This window comes from Schistocerca serialis, chromosome 10 (genome assembly GCF_023864345.2).
Source record: "Schistocerca serialis cubense isolate TAMUIC-IGC-003099 chromosome 10, iqSchSeri2.2, whole genome shotgun sequence".
Lineage (NCBI taxonomy): Eukaryota > Metazoa > Arthropoda > Insecta > Orthoptera > Acrididae > Schistocerca > Schistocerca serialis.
Window position 1 is genome coordinate 85597139 of NC_064647.1, and position 20109 is coordinate 85617247.

The window sequence follows — 20109 nt, forward strand, 5'->3', positions numbered from 1 at the left end:
TGAGCCTTGCTTGTGTCAGATAAAAGGGACTGACGACCCTGTAGTTTGGTCCCTTTATATCCCAAACCAACTAACCAGCCAACCTTACTCTTGCATTCTCTAATGTTGTGTTTACAGTTTGATACTTTTCCCTACATATTTACTCTGAACTTATCAGTTGCATGTAACATGACACTGTGCACTTTCAGGAGACCCAAAGCAGCCCCTGATTCCTCTGGTGCGCCTCAGAGTAGAGTACGCAGATGAGACGCAGATGTTCAACGAGATCCGATTTGGGCAGATGTACCAGGAGAAGGTAGCGAACCCGCAGGACATGGTAATGCTGCGGAAGGAGCGTGCCGATGGCAAGAAGAATATTACTTCAGATGCCAAGCTGGACCGCCATGCGATGGATGCCCTTCTGCAGGCAGAGGATGTGAGTAGGCTCTTGCCCCAACTTCATTCTGGTCCCATTTTTTATTGCTGCAGTATTGTCACACATCCTTGGTTTCAGGATGCTGACTGACATACCTGACATTTATTTCATCATCACCAGATGAGTAGGGACAGGAGGAAATCATTTTATTTTAAGGCCAATTTTGCTGTTGTTTATTGTTCTGTTGTTTGATGATCTATGTGCCAATTTTGGTGTTAATATTTAGACGTTACTTTTGTATCAGTTTCGGGGTTACTTTTGTGCTAGTTAAGGCCTTAATTTTTTGCCAATTTCTGTGTTAGTTTTGTTGTTTTCTGCAAGTATATTCTTTGCCGATCTCCATGTTATTGTGATTGTTTGCTATGGGTATATATTCTTTCTTAATCTATCCCCCCCCATGTTCAGTGCTTTTTTTGTTGTTGTTCCTTTGCTTCACGAATTTTGTTGTTGTTTCTCTGTTGACAATAGTGTCGTTTTAGCAGATTTTTGGTCTTTCTCCAACTTTGGTGCTTTTTTGATGATTTTGGTGTTCCGTTTTTTGCCAGTTTTAGATGTTATTTTCTGATGGCTTAGTTTTGAGTATGATATTTTGTCTCATTTGTTTTTCCATTTTATGTTGAAATATTAACAACATAATTATGAAAAGGATTGTTACTTGCCATATGGAGGAGATGTTAAGCCACTGATAGACACAACAGAAAGAGTGTTACACGTGAGCTTTCAACTAGTCCATAGACGTCACCAACCTAGTCTTGCAAAACCATGTAAAACGGGCCGAGATCATATTGCAATACCTCCTCTCCATTTGTAAAATTCTCCTGCTGTGCAATCCCAAATCCTGAATCCCTTATCACACATTGGAACTCTTGGGCTCCAGGGAATGGAGCAGAATGCACAACGCGACATCAAAAAACTCTGCAACCTGTTCACTTCCTACTCCCATGATGGGCTACTACTATCCACCGCCTCTATAACACCCTCCAAACCTTTCCCACATCCCCTCATAGCCGACAAACCCAGTCTTGCAGGCCTACTACATTTACCACTCCCTCAGAAACTCCCTCCCGCCACCACACAAAATCCAGCACTTAAGAAACCTGAAATGCAGGCATGAACCTTTCCTCTGAAAGCCTTAGCCCCACAGAAGTATCAGTCCTTTCAACAGGCCTCAGCTATTTTCCCACTTCCAAATTCAATCACATTGGACTTTAAAGACCCTTCTCTCCTTCTTCCAGTCCCTACAGTAGTAACACTTTTTTACCAACAACCTTAGCAATCAGACTCAGCCCTAAGACAATGTTGAACCCTGCCTGACTCAGTTCACTCCTCCATCGAAACGTGATCCACACCTGCTGCACTCGAATGACTCTTTATTAACATTCAAAAATATCTTAACCTCACACTTTGCCTCACCATTTGCCAAATTCTTCAATATAGAAGCTAACATTACATCTGCAGAAAGAACCTTGTAATCCTACCAGCGGACAAAGGCTCTACCACTGTGGTTTTGAATTGCAAGGATTACATGGCCGAAGGACTCGACCAGCTGTCAGATGTGGCCACCTGCAAACCTTGCCATAGTGACCCCATTCCAGAAAACCAACAGTATCTCCAGTCTCTACTCATTTCCTTAGGCCAATCACAGTGAGGATGTGAGGAATTTTCTACCCTCTATCCTTCTGCCCCTACTACAGGGTCATTCCACCGCCCACTGAACCTATGCAGTATGCAAAGTCTGGAGGTTTGTGGGGAAGAAGGGGCGGGGGGTGGGGGTGGGGGGGAGTGAAATAGAGGGGGAAGGGGGGAGAGAGAGAGAGGGGGGGAGACTAGTGGGTTGTACTGGTGGAATAATAGGCTGTGAGGGTGTACTGGTGGAATAATAGACTGTGAAGTGCTGGATTGGGAAGTGGACCGGTGGATGAAGGGCAGGGACTAACAAAGTCTGAGGCCAGGCAGGTTGTGGGAATGTAGGACATACTGCAGGGAGTGTTTCAACAGGTGAGATTCAGAAAAACTGAGTTGTTAGGAGGGATCCAGATGGCACAAGTTGGTAATGGGTGGCCCAACTGTTTCTCGGCCATAGTTTGACACCTGCCAATGTCTGGACTGACAGGTTTTCAGTTGTCATGCTCACATAGAATGCAGTGGTTGTGGCTTAGTTTGTACATCGCATGACTGCTTTTGCAGATAGCCCTGCCTTTGATGGGGTAGGTAATACCTTTGCTGGGATAGGTGATAACTGTGACCAGACTGGAGTAGGTGCCTATCCTTGTATGTTCCAACCATCAGCACCACATCCTCACCCCTACCCTTCTATCCCTCCCCCTCCGCTTCCCCGTCCCAGCTTACTGCTTACCCCCAACATCCAGATTGCTGCCCATCTGTCGCACTTGGTCACAGTCAGACTTCTGTGGCCAGAGATAGTGGTCATGTGTGTGCGAGTTGTGCTTACGTGAATGTGTGTGTGTGTGTGTGTGTGTGTGTGTGTGTGTGTGTTTTCTACATTAGAACAAAGCCTTTTGGACAAAAGCTCACATGTGTAGCAGTCATTCTGTTGTGCCTGTCTGCAACTCAACATCTCCTCTATTTGGTGAGTAGAAAGCTCTCTAGTCCTTTTCCTTCACCCCTCTTCCTTCCACTTCAACCGTTCTGCTAGGAGAAGGAGCCACTGGCTCTGAAAGCTTGCATAAGTAAAACCTTTGTTATATGTGTGTTCTCCTGCCGCTGCTTAGTGAGTAGACTTTTTATCTATCCAAATACATTATGTCTGTCCTTTAGATAATATTGTCATTATTCAGTCAGTTACACAAAATTTTTAGCATTAAAGATCTCATGTATTTTCACCATTTCACAGCTTCAAGTGTGACTGTGTCAATACACTGTAGGTATGAATTAAAAAACTCCTTCAATCACAACTTTTTGTGTTTATTAAGTACACTACAGACAACAAATGATCAATTTGAACTATGCATTGATTGAAAAAAGACCAGAATGGGCCAGAAGACACGGCAAAGTAATTTTTTTACACGACAATGCACTTGCACACAAAGCAGAACTGGTTCAGGATACAATCAAAACACTTGGCTGGGAGTTGCTACCCCACCCGCCGTATTCACCAGACTACCAATTGTTTTCATCAATGGGACATGCATTGGCTGAGGAACACTTCAATTCATATGAAGAAGTCGAAAATTGGGTGTCTGATTGGTTTGCTTCAAAAGACGAACATTTCTATTGGTTTGGTGTCCACTAATTGCCAGAAATGTGGTCAAAATGTATAGGAAGCAATGGTCAGTACTTTGAATAAAATGTTTTTGCTTTTCTATTCAAAATTAGTGTTTCATTTTCACAAAAAAAAAAAAAAAAAAAAAAAAAGAAAACGCTCATTTCATACCGGTATGACCTCTTAAGCAACAAATAATCCTGAGTTAATAACAAGCATAAAAACCGATTCAGGGATTAGTGAACACAGGACTGTCGTAGCGAGAATGAATACTGTAATCCCCAAATCCTCGAAAAATATACCTATTCAAAAAAGCAGGTAAAAATTCACTTGACGCCTTCCTGAGAGACAATCTCCACTCATTCCAAATTAATAATATAAGTGTAGACCAGATGTGGCTTAAATTCAAAGAAATAGTATTGGCAGCAATTGAGAGATTTATATCAAATAAATTAACAAACGACAGAACTGATCCTTCTTAGAACACTGTTGCAGAAACAACGAAACAAACATGCCAAATTTAAACAGACGCAAAATCCCCAAAATTGGTGATGTTTTACAGAAGCTCGAAATTTATCACGTACCTCAATGCGAGATGCCTAGAACAGTTTTTACAATGAAACTTTGTCTTGAAACCTGGCAGAAAATCCAAAGAGATTCTGGTCATATGTGAAGTATGTTAGAGGCAAGAAACAATCAGTGCCTTCTCTGTGTGATAGCAATGGAGATACTATCTAAGACATTGCTGCCAAAGCAGAGTTACTAAACACAGCCTTCCGATATGCCTTCACAAAAGAAGACCAAGTAAATATTCCAGAATTTGAATCGAGAACAGCTGCCAACATGAGTAATGTAGAAGTAATATCCTCAGAGTTGTGAAGCAACTTAAATCACTTAATAAAAGCAAGTCTTCTGGATCAGACTGTATACCAGTTACGTTCCTTTCGGAGTATGCTGATGCATTAGCTCAATACTTAACAATCGTATACAACTGTTTGCTCGACAAAAGATCCGTACCCACTAAATTACAGGCCCATATCGTTAACGTAGATATGCAGCAGGATTTTAGAACATATATTGTGTTCGAACATTATGAATTACCTCGAAGGAAACTGTCTATTGACACACAGTGAACATGGGTTTACCAAACAGAGTTCCTGGGAAACACAACTAGCTCTTTATTCACATGAAGTATTGAGTGCTATTGACAGGATTTGTGATTTCCTGTCAGAGAGGTCACAGTTTGTATAATTGAAGGAAAGTCATCGAGTAAAACAGAAGTGATTTCTGGCATTCTCCAAGGTAGTGTTACAGGCCCTTTGCCATTCCCTATCTATATAAACGATTTGGGAGACAATCTGAGCAGCTGTCTTCAGTTGTTTGCAGATGCCGCTGTCATTTATTGACTAATAGAGTCATCAGAAGATCAAAACAAACTGCAAAACGATTTAGAAGAAATATTGGAATGGTCCGAAAAGTGGCAGTTTGACCCTAAATAACGAAAAGTGTAAGGTCATTCACATGAGTGCTAAAAGGAACTCCTTAAACTTCGATTACACGATAAATCAGTCTAAATCTAAAAGCCATAAATCCAACTAATTATCTAGGTATTAAAATTACAAACCACTTAAATTGGAAGGAACACATAGAAAATGTTGTGTCGATGGCTAACTTATTGGCAGGACAATTAGAAAATGTAACAGACTTACTAAGGAGACTGCCTACACTACGCTTGACCGTCCTCTTTTAGAATACTGCTGCGTGGTGTGGGATAGATAGGACTGACAGAGTACATCGAAAAAGTTCAAAGAAAGGCAGCAAGTTTTGTATTATTGTGAAATATGGAAGAAAGTGTCACAGAAATGATACAGGATTTGGGCTGGAAATCATTAAAAGAAAGGCGTTTTTCATTGCGACAGAATCTTCTCACGAAATTCCAGTCACCAGTGTTCTCCTCTGAATGTGAAAATATTTTGTTGACACCGACCTACATAGGGAGGAACAATCACCATGATAAAATAAGGGAAATCAGAGCTCGTACGGAAAGATATAGGTGTTCATTCTTTCCACGTGCCATACGAGATTGGAATAATAGAGAATTGTGAAGGTGGTTCGATAAACCCTCTGCCAGGCATTTAAATGTGATTTGTAGAGTATCCATGTAGATGTAGACAAACATGTGTTTGCAAATGTGCCTCTTGAATGAAGTGACGTGTATGAAAACAATAGAGAAAAGAGTGATTGCCATTGCCAAAACGGTAAAAACGGTATGTGGTAAATTTACACTGTTTATCTTTTCCAATATTTCGCAAATATTTTCCGCGTTTGACTTATGAAATTCGTAAACTAACATCAAACCTTTTTGTGACAGGAATTTGCATTTCACCTCATTCAGGAGATAAAATAAAACATATATTAAGACTAATTACACCTGATGATGGACCCACAGGGTCTGAAATGCATTGTGTACTTAATAAAACACGAAAAGTTGTGACTGAAGGGTTTTTTAATTCATACCTGCAATACATTTATGTTAGACTTATTAAATGTGATCAGTTAACGAACAAATAACTGTTCATAGTTTTTCAAAAGAAAGCATTTTCATAACTCCGTGTTCTCTTCCCAGACATTGTCACTGATCCATCAACACTTCATTGTAGTGTGAGAACTGTCGCTTGAGTTTTTTTATGTACTTTGAAGCTTTCAGCACACTGTACATTTCACAATGTCCATCTGAAGGGATTTGCATCACTTCAGAAAATTTGCATTGTAGACACCTGTTATTCCAGGTATCCAAACAATTTTTGCTGTATCAGAAAATGAATAGTAATAATAATAATAATAATAATAATAATAATCATCATTGATATTCTGTGCCTTATTGACAACTTAGAGTTGAAACGAGAACCTAAGGCTGCAAACACAGATTTTCAAGGACCCATGGTCATAAAATTTGACTGAAGGTTCGAAAGTGTAATCCAATGTGTTTCTTTAACATAAGCTTGAAGTGTTTGCTCTTCATGTTTTTTAAATCTCGTGTTTCATCTTAAAAAAGTCCTTTTTCCACAATAGTGAATCCTTCTTCAAATATTTTATTTGGAGTAGACCAAACAGTTTTATTTGGCAACTTCACAGTTCCCTACAGTTCTGCACAACACGTTGTAACATAAATGACACATTTTTGTAAGCTCTTCACTATAGCATATGCATTGAACTGCTTATTCTCGTAGTATGCAAAATTAACTAGAAAAACCACTAGATATGTAAGTTCAACTTCTCAAACACACAAATCATCAGGACACCTTCTCAATTTGCTTGTGTGTGCCAGCCACAAAACATGATGCCTGATGTATCTTGTGGGACAACAAAATGATGAGTATCTTTTTTTTTCAATGTTTAATTCAATATTAGTTTTACTGTTTTGTGAAATAAAATTTGTTGTACCAGCCTGATCTGTAGTATAGCTCGAAGTCTGCAAGCAACTACCTTGCATTTGCTACAAAAATTTTTGCTTGCAAGAAAATTAATAGTTGTACTGTGTCATTAAGGAGCATCTGCTTTTTCATATGGTTTTGTACCTATTCAAAATATTTTCTTCAGTCAACTATATATTTATCTTGACTGTTCGTTTACATGGTTCATTTTGTGTGCTTATTTTATCAGTTTCTCTTGTTTTTATTTAATCATTGTACACCTGTTACAACTACATCCCTACTCAGTCTTGTCTGTAAGTCAGCACAGTGAGATGCCGAGCTAAGCTAGTGATCACTCGCCTGTAGTGGGCTAATGCATGGAGCCCAGAGACACACGCAACAGAAAACAGCATTCGCAATAGATTTTGAGCTCTCTCTCTCTCTCTCTCTCTCTCTCTCTCTCTCTCTCTCTCTCTCTCTCTCTCCCCCCCCCTCCCCCTCCCCCTCCCCCTCCCCCTCCCCCCCACCCCCACCCCCTTCCTCTCGTCTCTGGACCAGACGGATTCCACCGCTCCACAACAATACAAAAAGAGTACAAATGGTACAGCAAACAGAAATGTAGGAAGAGTGAGAGGGGAGAGAAAGGAAGTGGTAGGGGAGAGAGGAAGATGGAGATGAAAATGAGAAAGGGAGGAGGTGAGAAGGAACTTTCAGGCGCCTAATTCTGGGTCATTCTCCTGTGGTCGGCCCGGTGCAAGACTTTTCCCATACACCCAACCACACAGCACCTTGTACCACAGTAGAGTTACAGATATTTCCTGCACAATGTAAAAGTAGCTATGTTATACATCAGCTGTGCTGAAATTACTCTTCAGCATTCTATGTGGGTATGATGAATAACCTACTCTTATGAATACCACCATCAAATTGTGGCAAACCACAGACTTGACCATCCAGGCTATCCAGTATAACCTGCGTTCTCGCAACCCCCCTGACCTAAACCTCTTCTAACCTGTTTCCTCAGCTTACCTTTTTCCTTCTCTCTTCTACCCACACCACTCCTTCCCTGTCCAATTGTTTGCTGTCTTCTCCCACCGCCTGTGGTCACACAATCGCTCTTTCCCCCTCTCCCTCCCTTCCCCTCGATCCCCGTCCCCTCCCCTCCCCTCAATTCCCGTCCCCTCCCCTCCCCTCCCCTTGATACCCCATCCCCTCCATCCCCCTCCCATCCCCTCTCCTCCCCTCCATAACCCCTTTTCCACCCCATTTTCTCTCTTCTTTCCCTCTCCCCCTTGGAGTGTCACTTGATACGGTTTTTGTTGTGATTTGTTCCACTCCATGTTCACCCGATTGCATGTGTGTGCCAATTTTACCATATAAATAATTTATGGTCATCATTCCTGAGGTTAATTACTTTTGTGAAGCTGGTATGCAGTGCCATTATACTGTGATGCGTAACTTCTTCACCTTCTGCAGTGGAGGCGGATGCTTGAAGAGAGCTCCGATCTGTCGAAGCTACTAAATGACGTAAACAACTTTGCAGTAACTCTTCTCTATTTTACATGGAATTCTTTTCGTGTACAGCTCCAGTTACAACAGTGGTTGAACACTCTCTCTTACATTGTAGCTCATAAAAGGTTACAACATGTATCCGTGTATTATAGAACAGTACATAACTGAACGACAGTTCTCGTAACACTTCTTCAGCTACATTATCACCAGCACTTTTTACTCTGTGGCTTACAAGGCACAACCGAGCTGAAACGCCAAACCGTAAGGAGGCCTCCCCAGCAAATGGAGATGTTCATTTACTGTCGTGTCGTGTCGATATACTAGCTTCCTTTTGCATCCGTCTGCACGCACGTCAAACGAGGGTGTGCACAGTAGATACTTAAAACTCTGGTTTGTTTCCACAAACATCTTTTGTCAGCCTAAGTGGTTGAAAGTGGAACACATTTTCATAGAATCACCATGCTTCCCACACTCTTTAGTTCCATCATATTCTACTTCCCACCCCCCCACCCCAATCCCTTTGCCTCATTCTGCACCTCTTTTTGTTTTACACTTTACATATTCTTTTTGTCTTGTTGTGCAGTTGTGGACTTGTCTGTCGAAAGACCTGCCTGTTTCCCGCTACCTGTGTCCTTCCTTACCCCTTCCCCACCTCCACCAGCTCAGGCAGCTGCTTTCAATAATCAGTGTTGCCGTTGTCATGAGAGTGCATGGTTGGGTGTCTGTATGGTAATGTGTGTGAATATGTGTACTTTGGCTGGAAAAAAGCTAGTGCTCAAAAGCTAATGTGAGTGCTGTTTTGTATTTTGTTTCCCTGTGCTCTACCCATCAGTCCCCTATAGATGAGTGGTTGCCTTTCCCTTATTTTATGTATTGTTCCATCCAGGAATTTCCAGTATTACTAAGAAAGTGATTAGTTCCTTTATGTGTAAACTGGCTGTCCCAAGGCCGTTAGTAGTTCCAAGGTCATTTATATGGTTGGAAATAAGAGTGAGCTCATTACTGATCCCTGTGGTCCCTAGTTATATTCCCCCATTCGAAGGTTAGTTTCTTGCCCATGAAGTCTCTGTCATACCGTTTTCGTTCTGTTATGAAGGTAAAATGAATGCAAGAGTGATGCCGTTAATTCCACAAACTGTAGTTTGTCAAGAAAAATTTTGTAATCCACACGATCTAAGTCTTTTGGCAGTACCATCTGTGTTTGAGCGTGTCCATTATTAGAAATCTAATGTTGTGGTCCTGTTTTGTAGCCTGAACTACTGTCCAACACGCACATTGAGACGTTTGTCCAGAAGTATTTTGAAGAAGTCAATCCCGAGGGTAAGCTGCGTGTTTTATCGGTCCGGGGCCTGACCGAAGCTGTCACACGCTACGTGGAGAAGGACGACCGTAACGCTATCAAGGACATCTTCAAGTAAGTCGATTAAATGGAAGGCAACATAGTATATACAGTGAGTAAATGGGCAAAAGTCACTGGGAAGCACCGTCAGCCTCTTGAGTCTGTGCATTGTTTGTCTGTGTAATCTCCCTGTTAAAATGGGTTCCTGACACCTCACATTGAGATTGGCAGTGATCTAGATATCGCTCACATGTTGCAGCCACCAAGTGAAGCGCACTCTGGAGTACCTCGACAAGAAGAACGTGGCCAGCGACAAGCTCGACGAAGAGATTGAGAACTACAGGCTGCAGAGGCAGGCGAAGCAAGAGGAGGAGATGAAAGAGGTATGACACTCTCTTGTAACTTTCCACAAGAGTGACACAGTTTATTTTTGTTTGTTGCATTCATTCAGCCATGTTGCCAGTGTGGTTTTCAGTTAGAAGACTGTATTGATGCAGTTCTTCGTGCAGTGTTCTTCGAACCTGCATACTGTTGTTGAGCTTTGATCTCCCTCTAAAGTTCTGCCCCCGCCTTCCTCCATCCTGTCTTTTAGCCAAATTGTTTCATAACGCTCTTTTTTTTTCCCTCCCCAGTTCAATTTACTACTACTTTGTTGGTTATCTGTTCTACATCTAATTTCTTCATTCTTGGGTAAAGCCACATTTCAAAAGGTTCTTTTTTCTTGTCAGCAGTATTTATTACGAGGTAGAATACAAAATTTTCCAGACTGGTGCTGCCATCTGGAAAGTAGGAGTAGTAGATCTTTGCACTGCTAGGTGGCAAGAGCTGCATATCTGATGAGTCAGTGTGCGGAGTGGCATTCAGCTGGGAGGATGTGTTGCATGTCCACAGTGATTTCCGTACTACTCCGAGTTTGGTGTGTGGCGATTTTACGATGGATCTGCGAACAGAACAGTGCATGTGTATCAAATTCTGTGCGAATCTCGGGAAAAGTGCTACGGAGACCATTTCAATGATTCAACAAGTGTTTGTTGGACAGAGCATGAGCCATACGCGTGTGTCTGAGTTGCATGCTTGCTTCAGGGCTGGCCGTACAGACGCTGAAGATGATGCTCACACCAGAAGGCCAGTTAGCCGCACAATGCCAGACATTGTTGCCAAACTGCAGCAGTTGGTTCGTGCGGATCACATCAAACCGTTTGAGACCTTGCGGATGTAGTGGGTATTGGTTATGGGACATGTCAATGAATGTCGACTGATGAATTGAGCATGCATTGTTGCCGAAATATTTGTGCCAAGGATCTTGATTGCCGATCAGAAGGCACAGTGTGTTGAAGTGTGCACGGACCTTCGTCAGACCGCATCTGATGATCTAACCTTCTTGTCACGGGTTATCACAGGCGACGAGAGCTGGATTTACGGTTATGACCAGAAACAAAGCAACAATCATCCCAGTGGAAGAGCCCGGACTCTCCAAGACCCAAAAAAGTGAGACAAGTGAAGAGCGTGATCATCGTTTTCTTTGATACTGAGGTCATTGTGCACAAAGAATTTGTCTCACCCAACCAAACAGTGAATTCCATGTACTGCTGTGACGTTTTGCGATGGCTCCGTGGAACATGCAGCGACAGCGGCCCAAACTTTGGCATCAAAGGAACTGGCTGTTGCAGCATATCAACGTGCCCTGTCACACGTCCTTGCTCAGCAGGACCTTTTTGGCAAAAAACATGTCGGTTGCACTCCACCCACCGTACTCGCCAGATTTGGCACCTTGTGACTTCGAGTTATTCCCAAAACTGAAACTCAAGTTCAAAGGCCATCAGTTCGACACTCTAGAGAGAAATCAAGAAGCATTGCTGGTGGTGATAGACACCCTCAAAGAACAGTACTTTCAGAAAACATTCGACCAGTGGCAGAAGCGCTGGGACTGGTGTGTATGTGCGAATGGGAACTACTTCAAGGGTGGTGGTGACCATTAGTCCAAAGGTAAGGTATTCAACGGGTGGCAGCACCAGTCCTGAAAATTTTGGGTAGACCTTGTATATCTCGTATCTCATCAAAAATCAAAGCATCCACATAATCGGGGAATAAGTACGGCGAATTGGGTGTGAGAATCTTACATCAGTGCTAATGGAAGTAGTTTTCCCATCACTTTTGCTGACCCGATATGAAGTATTGTGTGTAACTGCATCTCGGGGGGTCACTGAGATGAGTTTGTGGACAAAAGGAAGGGAGGGGGTGAGACCCAGTACTGGCACGTAACCTACCCTCGAAGAGCACCGACAGACAGGTCACTGTCAAAAGTGACACACCTTCACTTCGCAAGACACTGCAGCAAGATCTGGACTTTAGTCTGGGAAATTTCCCCCAGGGGTCCACAACTCTTTTGTGGATACGTGCGTAGCGAGCACGGGACCCCGAGCTAATGCGGCCCTCCTTCCTTTCCGGGCTGCATACCTTCCCTTTCCGCATCCTTACCCGTCCCCCATCTTCACCCCCCTCCCCCTCACCTCTGGCTCTTTCCTTCCCTTTCTCCCCCTCTGGGAGTATGGTTTGTGCCTACGTCCGGAGACGGACGCTCGAAACTGTTACAAATTCCTTGCTTTCTACACTTGCAAGTCTTCGTCCTTCCTCTGGCCTTCTCTTTTCCTTCCCTCTTCTCTTTGCCCTTTTCTCCGCTGCGGCGTTTGAGACCCCTCTTCTTTCCTTTCCCTTTCTCTTTTTTCCTCCCTGTGTGTGTCTGAAGGCCGACCCACGCACTTCCATGCGTAGCCGATGACGGGGTAACGCGTAATTCCCCGCCCCGGGTAGACAGGTAGGACACGTACGTACCCCCTGGTAACGGCCAGGCCCAGGGAGGGGTGATTACCCGAGCTGATACCTTCCGAAAGTGCCGATTGGTCCCTCCATCAGTTTGTCGGGAGGTGTGACCTGAGGTGTGAACAATCACCTAAGGCGGGAGTGCCATCAGAGGCGCCCCCCCCACAAGGGAGGAGCGCGCCATCGGAGACGCCGGTAATCATGGGGGATTCTTCCGCAATGGTTTCCTCACCTTCCACTATGTCTGCTCACAAGCGTAAGTTCACTGAGTCTCAGCCACAGACAGTTCTTCCATCGTTGCCACAGTTCCTTGTTGTTTCTCGGTCTGACGAAGGTCACGACTTCTCCACGGTCAACTCTTTCATTATTCAGAAAGGTGTCGACGCAATTGCAGGTCCTGTAAAGTCTTGTTCCAGATTACGGAATGGCACCCTGTTGCTAGAAACAGTCAGTGCCCTCCAGGCACAAAAATTGCTGCGTACCTCACTACTACACACCTTCCCTGTCCGGGTGGAACCGCACCGTACTTTAAATTCCTCGCGTGGAGTCGTTTATACACGCTCCCTCGATGGATTGTCTGACGAAGAAATTCAGCACTACCTGTCTGACCAGGGCATAACGGCTGTTCATAGGGTTATGAAAAGGGTTGACACAAACATCATTCCAACCCGCACTGTCTTCTTGACATTTGACAAAGTTCAACTCCCATCGAAAATCAAAGCAGGCTATGAGATAATTTCCGTTCGCCCTTACGTCCCAAACCCTACGCGTTGCTTTCGGTGTCAGCGGTTCAATCATACCAGCCAGTCCTGTTCCAATCCGGCCAAATGTGTTACGTGTGGCAAGGATGCCCATGAGGGTGCTTGTCCACCTCCATCCCCTCGCTGCATCAACTGTATGGGTGACCACGCTGCTTCCTCTCGAGATTGCCCCATTTTTAAGGACGAAAAGCTCATCCAGGAAATCAGAGTGAAGGAAAAAGTGTCGACCTTTGCTGCTCGAAAATTATTCGCCAGTCGACAGCCCACCGTGCCTCAGACAGGAAAATACAGCACTGTCCTTGCTTCTCCTCGGCCAGCGCAAAGATCGCCCGTTCAACCTCACCACTTTCGCCTGCCCACTCTATGGCTCACCCTTCATCGGGTTCTGCTAAATCTCGAGCCCAAAAGTCAGACACCAAGACTTCGAAAAAAGAGCATACTCGTGAAGATTTTTTACGTACCCTAACTTCACAACCATCGGTTCCTCCTTCATCTAAACGTCATACTTCCAAGAAGGCTACAAAGAAACCCAGTTCATCTCCTTCTCCGCCAAGGCATGTCCCATCTACAGCACCACCTGACGAAAATCGCCCTCGGCCGTCTTCTGTGTCGCCGAGGTGCACTGCTGGCGGCCGATCAACCGGCCGATCGCTGGTGGCAGGAGCTGCTCCTGAACAACCTATGGATCAGGATCTTCTGCCTTCGGCTGAATGCCATTCCGTGCTGTCGGTCGCAAGCTCTGAGCAGTCGTTGAGTTGACAGCGACCTTGGTCACATTCCTCCATTTTCTGTTCACCCTATGTCCATTATCCACTGGAATATCTGCGGCATTTGAGCCAATCGGGATGAATTGTCGGTCCTCATACGATCCTACTCACCAGTCATCTTCTGTCTTCAGGAAACAAAGCTGCATCCCCATGACCGCTTTGTTCTCCCTCATTTTCAGTCTGTCCGATATGATCTCCCCTCTGTTGAAGGCACTCCAGCCCATGGAGGACTCATGATTCTTCTCCATGATACTCTCCATTATCACCCAATCCACTTAAACACTTCCTTCCAAGCTGTTGCCGTCCGTCTTTCCCTTTCTGGATATCCCTTTTCTCTTTGTACTGTATACATTCCATCGTCCACACCAATGGCACGAGCTGATCTCCTTCATCTTCTTCGTCAGCTTCCACCCCTCTATTTGCTGGTTGGGGACTTCAATGCCCACCACCCCCTTTGGGGATCTCCACATCCTTGTCCACGTGGCTCACTATTGCTAGACGTCTTCCAGCAAGCGGATCTAGTTTGCCTCAACATTGGGGTCCCTACATTTTTGTCTGCCTCCACGACAAATTTATCTCACTTGGACCTTGCGGTCGGTACTGTTCAGCTAGCTCAGCGCTTCGAATGGTTCGCCCTTGATGATACACACTCGAGTGACCACTTTCCATGTGTTCTTAGACTGCAGCCTCAACTGCCATATATGCGCCCGTGACGCTGGAAGTTTGCCCAAGCCGATTGGACACTTTTTTCGTCTCTAGCGACATTCGATGACCGTCACTTTCCCAGCGTCGACGATGAGGTCAAACACATTACCGACGTTATTCTTACAGCTGCGGAACGTTCAATACCACGCACCTCCGAATTGCCCTAGCGCCCCCCAGTTCCTTGGTGGAACGGGGCATGCCGTGACGCAATACGTGAGCGGCGACGTGCTCTCCGCGTTTTCCGCCACCATCCTACTTTGGCCAACTGTATCCGCTATAAGCAGTTCCGTGCGCGATGCCCTCGTGTCATCCGCAATAGCAAGAAGGCAAGCTGGAAATTCTTTATTAGCTCATTTAACACCTTCACTCCCTCCTCGGAAGTTTGGAGTCGGCTTCGACGGTTCTCAGGCGTGCCCATTTTCTCCCCGGTCTCTGGGCTCACTGTCGTGCATGATACATTACTGGACCCCGTCGCAATTTCTAACTCATTGGGTCAGCACTTTGCTGAGATTTCGAGCTCTTCAAATTACCTGCCAGCGTTTCTCCTGAAGAAACGTGCAGCGGAAGTGCGACATCTTGTTTTCTCCTCTCAAAATCGCGAAAGCTACAATACTGTTTTCTCCATGCGGGAACTCCAACATGCACTCTCTTCTTCTCGCTCCTCCGCCCCAGGACCGGATGGTATCCACGTCCAAATGTTGCTGCATTTATCAACCCATAGTCTGCGTTACCTCCTTCGCCTTTATAATCGAATTTGGACCGATAGTACTTTTCCCAGACGATGGCGGGAAGCTATCGTCGTTCCTGTTCCGAAACCTGGAAAGGACAAACATCTCCCCTCTAGCTATCGCCCCATTTCTCTCACGAGTAGTGTCTGTAAGGTTTTGGAGCGTATGGTGAATTACCGTTTAGCTTGGTGGCTGGAATCCCGCAGTCTTTTAACACCTGCCCAATGCGGATTCCGAAAGCATCGTTCTGCAGTTGACCATCTTGTTGCTCTCTCCACTTGTATCATGAACAATTTTCTCCGGAAACGCCAAACAGTAGCAATATTTTTTGATCTGGAGAGAGCATACGATACCTGTTGGAGGACAGGCATCCTCCGCACACTGTTCTCTTGGGGCTTTCGAGGTCGGCTGCCCCTTTTTCTTCGCGAATTTATGGCAGAGCGCACATTTAGGGTGCGGGTGAACACTACTCTCTCCCGTACTTTCTCCCAAGAAAACGGGGTACCCCAGGGCTCCGTGCTGAGTGTTGTACTGTTTGCCATTGCCATAAATCCAATTATGGATTGTCTCCTTCCTGATGTCTCGGGCTCCTTCTTTGTGGACGATTTTGCGATCTACTACAGCTCTCAACGGACCAGCCTTCTTGAACGACGTCTTCAAGGCTGTCTCGATCGCCTCCACTCTTGGAGCATCGAAACCGGCTCCCGTTTTTCTCCCAGTAAGACCGTTTGTGTTAATTTTTGGCGACGTAAGGTGTTTCTTCCGCCCTCCTTACATCTAGGTCCTGTCAACCTTCTGTTTTCAGACGTCGCTAAATTCTTGGGTCTTATGTTTGACAGAAAACTGTGCTGGTCCTCCCATGTTTCCTGTCTTTCGGCTCGCTGTCTGCGATTCCTCAACACCCTCCGTGTCCTGACTGGTACCTCCTGGGGAGCGGACCGAGTGGTCCTTCTCCGCCTATATCGCACCGTAGCGCGCTCGAAATTGGACTATGGAAGCATAGTCTACTCCTCTGCTCGGCCGTCTATTCTTCGGCGTCTCGAATCTATCCACCACCGTGGATTACGTTTAGTGTCTGGAGCTTTTTACACCAGCCCTGTGGAAAGCCTTTATGCTGAGACTGCTGAACCTCCGCTGTCCAATCGGCGAGCAGTCCTTCTGAGTCGTTATGCTAGCCATCTGTCTTCCATGCCTACTAATCCAGCCCATGACATTTTTTTCCACGCGTCCTTTGATGTAGGATACGCTGGCCGCCCCTCCTCCCTACTACCACCGGGAGTCCGCTTCCGTCAACTGCTCCATTCTCTTTCCTTCCACTTTCCTAAAACCTTCTTGACAACTTGGGGTACAGCACCGCGTTGGCTCCGTCCCCGGATCTGCCTGCTCCATGACCTTTGTCGATTTCCCAAGGAAGGTACCCCTTCACTTGTTTATCGTCAGGCATTTGCTGCTCTATGTGCACAAATGACAGAAGCCACATTTATTCACACCGATGGCTCGAAAACATCATTAGGTGTAGGGAGTGCCTATATTGTTGGCGACACCCCAAATCACTTCTGGCTTCCCAACCAGTGTTCGGTTTATACTGCGGAGCTTTACGCTGTTCTCCAGCGGATACAGTATGTTATCTGCTCAGATTCTCTCAGCTCTCTCCTCAGTCTCCAAGCTCTTTACCCTGTGCACCCTCTGGTCCACCGGATTCAGGACTGTCTGCACTTGCTCCACCTGGGGGGCGTCTCGGTGGCGTTCCTCTGGCTCCCAGGACACTTTGGTATCTGTGGAAATGAGGCGGCCGATATTGCAGCCAAGGCTGCAGTCTCTCTTCTTCGGCCAGCTATTCAATCGATTCCCTTCGCCGATCTACGGAGCATTCTATGTCATCGTGTTCTTCATTTATGGCACGCACATTGGTCGACACTTCCCCATAATAAATTGCGGGACGTGAAAGCTCTTCCTTGTGCTTGGACCTCTTCCTCCCAAACGCGTCGTCGGGAGGAGGTAATTTTAACTAGACTCCGGATAGGGCACTGTCTTTTTAGCCATCGACATCTTTTAAGCGGCGATCCTCCCCCACTCTGTCCCCACTGCTCTCAGCTGTGGACGGTAAGACACCTTTTAATTGAATGCCCCTATTTTAATCCGTTACGCTCCCGACTACAGCTATCGCCTGATGTATCGTCGATTTTAGCAGATGACACGCTCTCAGCCGATCGCGTTCTCGAGTTTATTAGTGCCAGTGAAATGACGTCAGTCATTTGAAGCTTTTTTTGGGGACAACCACCCCTTTCTGTAGTGGATTTTTAAGCCTTCCTTCTGCTTTTCGTTTCTCCAATTTTATGATTCTCGTTCCCATTGCCGCTGGTTTCCATTTTCGGTTTTTTACTGTTTCCTAAGTCACGGACCGGGCGCTAATGACCATAGCAGTTTTGCACCCAAAAAAAAAAAAAAAGTCTGGGAAATTGGCACAAAGACAGATGACTGTGAACTGTACACCACCTCTCCTCTCCTTGCCAGTCAAATATTGGCAATGACAACTTTCCACCATCAGGATTGGAACCCCCTCATACTGCTGAATTGAGCACCATAGCATGAGCACATGTTAGCAACATTGGCAATGAATGTAGGTGTATTTGTGAGGTTGCTTTCAATATCGTCTGCCAGGTCATTAACCCTTTTGCTGCTACAGACGTCCTCTCAGCATTCTCTGCCGAGTGCAGCTTTGTTGTCACTGTACTGCTTGCCAAATGCTGCTACCTGTGCTGAGAGACGATGTTGCATCCACTATGAAACACTTATCGCCCAATTTTAAGAAGCCTATTTGGTGAAAAATCCAATATTTGCACATCTTACAATCTGATATCTTTGCCCAGCGAAGGACTGAATTTATTTTCGTTATTTATTACAGTTAATGTGCTGCATCAAATTGAGTAAAACAGTGCACAAAATTATAAGTTTGCATAGTTAAAGATGAATTGAGTAATCCTAGCATATGGTTGAGTTTAGTTCAATCAGTGCTGTGCCAGGAACGGGATAAGATATCAAAATTTTACTTAAAATTGAGAGCAGAACGATATCTCGTTCCATTCTTGAGTTACTGCTTTCTATATCTGGCAGATGATCATGTGGAACGTGCCCATCTGGGTCCTTGCACATGAAAAGTGCAATCATTATTATCGTTCGTTTTTTATTCACTGAGAAATGGAAGCAACTCATCCGTAGAAATGAGAGGTCTTTGAAACTGGACCTGTAAACACATCGATAGTGTTTACACACATCCTCAGCACCTGGGGAGCAGTGGAGTGTGACAAGTTAACTTGTACGCAGTAGTCAAGGATTAACACAAATGAACGACGAGGATCCCAACACAATTCCCTGGGTCATGGCTGAAGTTACTTCTGCCTCTATCAGTGACTTTCCATTGAAGATAACATGTTGCATCTTCAACTCAGTGCCACTGTGGTTGGTAATGCATATAACTGTATTTGTTAAAATGGATTTGGAGGAGAGACTCTTGGATGGACACAGAAATTCAAGCTGTGATTTGAGGTTATGCTGGACTTCTGAGATGGGATCACTATGGAAGTTCATATAAGTGGAGGATTTAGACAGTTTGTGAATGCCCTGGGTCAGGTAATCTCTCCTGGGAACGGCTGCAAAGGAGGAGCCCAACTTGTTAGCTTGAGTGCCCCCCCCCCCCCACCTCCTCCCTCCCTGCCACACACACACACACACACACACACACACACACACACACACACACAGACACACACATGCACATGCTCATCTTCGCTCATACAGGTGTGTGTTTTAGAGTAATGTGCCATTGATGTTGTAGGTGAAAGAAGTGCTGGAAGCCGAAGAGCGGAATTCTCAGCTGATGGCATCACGAATGCAAAATAATTCTGACGAAGACAGAAACGATGCCATCTCTTCGGGCAGCGACGACGATGGCAGTGGAGCCATTTTCGGTTTTGGCAGAAAGGAGCCTAGAGGGCGCGGATCGCGTGGAAGTCCGCGCCCTCGTGGGAGAGGCCGTGCAGCCAGAGGAGTCTCGAAGGAAGACGCGACGGGGGATGTGCCGGCGAGGGCCAGGGGAGGCAGGGGCAGCCGTGGCCCGAGGGGCAGCAGAGGCAAGGTGAGTCGGCCTCAGCTATGCTGAGATACCTGGCTATTTTTACCATATTTTCACCTACAGTAACTATTTGAAATTTTATAGTTGCCTCCCTTTGTTCTCACTGCACGTGGGTCTCTCTCAGCCTTGGGTCTGATGTGGGAAGCATATGAGGTTTGGCTGACAAACAATGAGATTAGTTATGCAACATTCATTATTTGTACATTTTCACAACCAAATGAAGCCATTCAAAATACTCGCTTTTATGATCCTTACACTGCTATTTTGAATTTTCCATTGCTCGAATTAGTTCAA

The 20109-nt window shown here is 45.2% G+C and overlaps 1 protein-coding gene across 1 annotated transcript in view; it reads left to right on the top strand.

Moving 5' to 3' along the window:
• LOC126425264 (double-strand break repair protein MRE11) overlaps positions 1-20109 on the top strand; it is a 150983-nt gene that overhangs the window by 92178 nt on the left and 38696 nt on the right. The window contains exons 8-11 of the mRNA XM_050088234.1: positions 189-415; positions 9814-9977; positions 10162-10285; positions 19519-19818. Of these exons, the coding sequence (XP_049944191.1) occupies positions 189-415; positions 9814-9977; positions 10162-10285; positions 19519-19818 (815 nt within the window). The remainder of the gene's footprint in view (positions 1-188; positions 416-9813; positions 9978-10161; positions 10286-19518; positions 19819-20109) is intronic.